The sequence below is a fragment of the Salvia hispanica genome, chromosome 3, assembly GCF_023119035.1.
Source record: "Salvia hispanica cultivar TCC Black 2014 chromosome 3, UniMelb_Shisp_WGS_1.0, whole genome shotgun sequence".
NCBI lineage: Eukaryota > Viridiplantae > Streptophyta > Magnoliopsida > Lamiales > Lamiaceae > Salvia > Salvia hispanica.
In genome coordinates this window covers 14,504,219-14,507,942 of record NC_062967.1, presented here as the reverse complement: position 1 = coordinate 14,507,942, position 3,724 = coordinate 14,504,219, and the positions used below count along the sequence as shown (strand labels likewise).

Genomic DNA, 3,724 nt, shown 5'->3' with positions numbered 1-3,724 from the left:
CAATTATTTATCTAATAAAAATATGGCATTTACTTTTATCCTTGAAATGTAACATTTCCTTGCACTTTATTTCTTCCAACGAAGGTACTTAAATTACTCCAAAGTCGAAATACAACGAGGAATGTACGGGTACACATCTTCTAAACGAAATTAATTAAGCTACTAAATCTGATTTATCTCGAAAGAAGGGAACGAAATTCCGGGGCGTCACATGGAAATTGAACACATTATGAATGACTTGGTTTTTAATATGGAATTGGTAAAATAAAAGAGGGAAAAAGTAAGATAGAAGTAGTGTTAATGGAATGTGAGATCTATATTATTAGTAGTGTTTAATGTGTTAGGTAGCAAATGTGGGGTCCTTTTTCCAAATTTAGTCTATTTTTTATGGACAACCAAAAATGACAAATGTGGTCTACTTCTCGTGAACGGAGGGAGTATGTCATTCCGGCTCACACACGCGGGTGTATAAAAATCTTGTCATATCGAGTTGACGAAGATCCCATTTGGTGGTAACCCTCTCCCTTATTAGACTTTATAAATGAGTTAGTGACCCGTTTCTAATAAAGTATGTGTCTAATTAATGAACAGGTCTGTAAACATCATTTTTAAATATTTTAACTTGAAATAACTTGAAAAGTTTGCTTCAGAGTTTGTGCGGACATTGAGAAAATTGAAGCCTTATTATAGTTTATATATGGCCGTTGGAAGATTGAAGAGATGGAACATTAACAAAAAAATATTAAGTATTCGACATCATAAGAGATAAATTTACATAGTACAAACAAAATTTTACACATCATTATTGAAACCTTTTTAAAAGGTGACTTTAATTTTATACTAGTATATCACACCTTACCCACACATAATAAGCACATTAATCACATAATCAATTTGCACTGAAACGATGGAGGAATCATCATCCTCTATCTTCGGATCAGAGAAACAGTGACGTTGACGAACTTGGTCTCTTCCTTGGACATTCGATCGGTGAGGATTCTCTGATACTTTACGAACAACTCATCGATTATCGACTCCCCAAAATGCTCCACCAGCAACGGCTCCGCCACCGATCTCATGCATTTCGCCACATCGTACGATTCGTACCCGCTTTCGCCACTGCCGCAATCGGCCCATCTGATCTCCGTGGCCTCGAGGCGGCTGATGGCGAAGGAGCCTTCTTCTTCCACGCTCCTCTTCACCTCAGCCGGGGAAGGAGTGTATTGAGGGATGTTGAATGAGTGGAGCTTCTCTTCCTCGATGGCTCCTTCCGACACCATTTCCTTGAGAGAGAGAGCCAAGAGTTCCCAAATATAGCAGCATTCCTTGCTCGCCGCGTTTTCGCTCTTCCGCCCAAGAATAGTAAGCACCATTGCTCCGCCTCCCACAACTTCCTCCGACCGGCATTTCAGGAATGTGTCGAAATCTACCCGGAATTGGTTGTAGTACGCGTTTATCGCCGGCGCCATGCTTTTGCTTCCGATGTATATTTCCTCCTTGTTCCATTCCTCCACCCCTTCAGGCACCTTCACCATGTAAATTTATCGATCAATTTATGTAGAAATTTTAATACTGTAAAACTAGTACTCCTATGTAAAATAGTAGTAGAAAGATAGTAAAATAATTAAAATATTGTGAATAATGGAGTAGATAAATTGGAGAGACTACTTATTTTTTTATAGAACCGATCAAATGAAAAAAATTGCCTATTGATTGCCATTTTTCGAACAAAGGTAAATACAATACTATTACCTTTTATCACTTACAAATATGCATATTCAAAAATAAGGGAGTGGTTTCATCGAGAAAACCTTTGTAAAAATGATAACTTTGAAAACTGAAAATCATATATCCAGTACTAATATCAACGAATATACTCCAGTCCTAACCTCATTATCCAACTTCACTGTTTTCCTTAAAAAGATAGGCTTATTAGATATTTTTAGATAATTAATTTCCAATAATTAACTTTTTTGAAAAACATAGTAAAACAAAGTTTTGAAAGGGACTTAACAGGGTGTACCTTGGAGAGCCACATGAGGCTGTAAGAAGAGTGCACAAAATGGAGGCTGTTTGCGGCGAAAAGGCGGCCGTAAAATGAGCCCGGAACACCATAGACGAAGCAAGGAGCCGATTTAGATCCCATTTGTTGGTTGAGCTCCGCCCGGAACTGCGGCAGCAAGGAGTGGAAAATGGAATTGAAATCGTTCCCCGGGAGATCGTTCAACAGTATCTGGAATTCCGGAAGCTGACGGCCGTGGCTTCGGCTCAACTGGTGAACAGTGCTGATGAGCTCCGCCGCCACCACCAAAGTGTTCGGCCCGGACGAACAGCCCAGCTCTGCTATGCAGAAGCGGTTCGCGATCGCGTCGACGCTGCGGTAAACTTGCGTTATTGCTTCCTCTGTTATAGGCTTGGTCATCGAAATCACTTTTCTCTGTCACAAAAATGAAAAACAAAAATTGGTGGTCCTTCAATTTTCAATATATGCATGGGTCCTGTAGTACTATTACTGCACTGCATGCTCCAACCACAAATACATACGTCCACGAAAAATAATCATGTTTTTTCATACCGTCCACCAAAATTATATGTACTCATATCTAATTCCCTTTTACTTTGCATTAAAACACGTGTCTACTATTACAAGACTATTAGATAGTGTTAGACAAATGACCCTCCAAAAAAAAGCAAATTAATTATGTATACCTGAACTAGAGAGTTGTTGGCATAACTGGTTTCTCCGAGGCCTCCATTCATGCGAAGTACTTGAACTACTTCCATAGTACCAATCTCTCTTATATCTATTTGTGTGTGTTTGTTGTATGTGAGTAAAGAGGAAGGGGTGATATAGCCTATTTATAGAAGATGGTGTGGTAGTTCAATTCGAGGAAGGGGTGCGGAACCACATATTAAATTAAATAGACAAAATGATCTTACCTATATGTTTTAAATTAGGTTTGAGGATCACTATTAACATGCCTCAATTTAATGATCCTAGTTGGCGATATTTTAAAACACAGATTCAAATTTTGACTTTGACTTTAAGGACTAGTATTACGCATGCCACAGTTTAATGATCCTAGTTGGTGATATTAATGATCAAAAATATGTTTGGGTTGAAGTTATACCTTTTGAAGTTTGAGATTAGGGTAATTCTTGTATATTGATTGTAATCGGTTCTTCCCTAGTTATAGGGTGATACAAATTTATTTTTAGTAGAGAATAATCTATTCTAATGTGTATCAATTACAAATCAATTATCAATCTTCCCTTCTATACTCTTCTCATCATTTGGTATGTTTTGTTTTTGGTAAGTTTGACACTACCCCCCTCAAGCTTGAGCAACGGCATCTCCGATGCTTAGCTTGCTCAATACTTCCTTGAACATCTTTGGGTTGACGGCTTTGGTGAGAATGTCGGCAAGCTGATCTTCTGATCGTACAAAAGGGAGATCAACTACACCGGCCTCAAGCTTCTCTTTTATGAAGTAAATTGTTCTCCTTTAAACGCCCCCAGTTATTATCATGCCCATAAAGATAATTAGGCAAGACTCGCCCAATCTCTTTTTTTCAAAATAGGGTAGGTGCGGAGTTCTTTGAGAAACCATTCTTTTAGGCTTGCCCCAAACCCCCCCCAAACCCACATTTTGGGTTTTTTTAAAGTGTGAGTGTTTTGGAAACTCATAATTGACCTCCAAATTCTTGGGGTACCCGGGGGGTGC

The 3,724-nt window shown here is 38.7% G+C and overlaps 1 protein-coding gene across 1 annotated transcript; it reads right to left on the bottom strand.

Annotated features, from left to right (window-relative positions):
- Positions 1-728: 728 nt before the first annotated feature.
- Positions 729-2,815, bottom strand: LOC125212481 (salicylate carboxymethyltransferase-like). The gene is made up of 3 exons (XM_048112669.1): positions 2,710-2,815; positions 2,024-2,437; positions 729-1,526 (listed from the first exon to the last, which is right to left on the bottom strand). Exons 1-3 carry the CDS (start codon positions 2,782-2,784, stop codon positions 927-929), a joined length of 1,089 nt encoding a protein of 362 aa, XP_047968626.1. The 5' UTR covers positions 2,785-2,815; the 3' UTR covers positions 729-926.
- Positions 2,816-3,724: the final 909 nt, after the last annotated feature.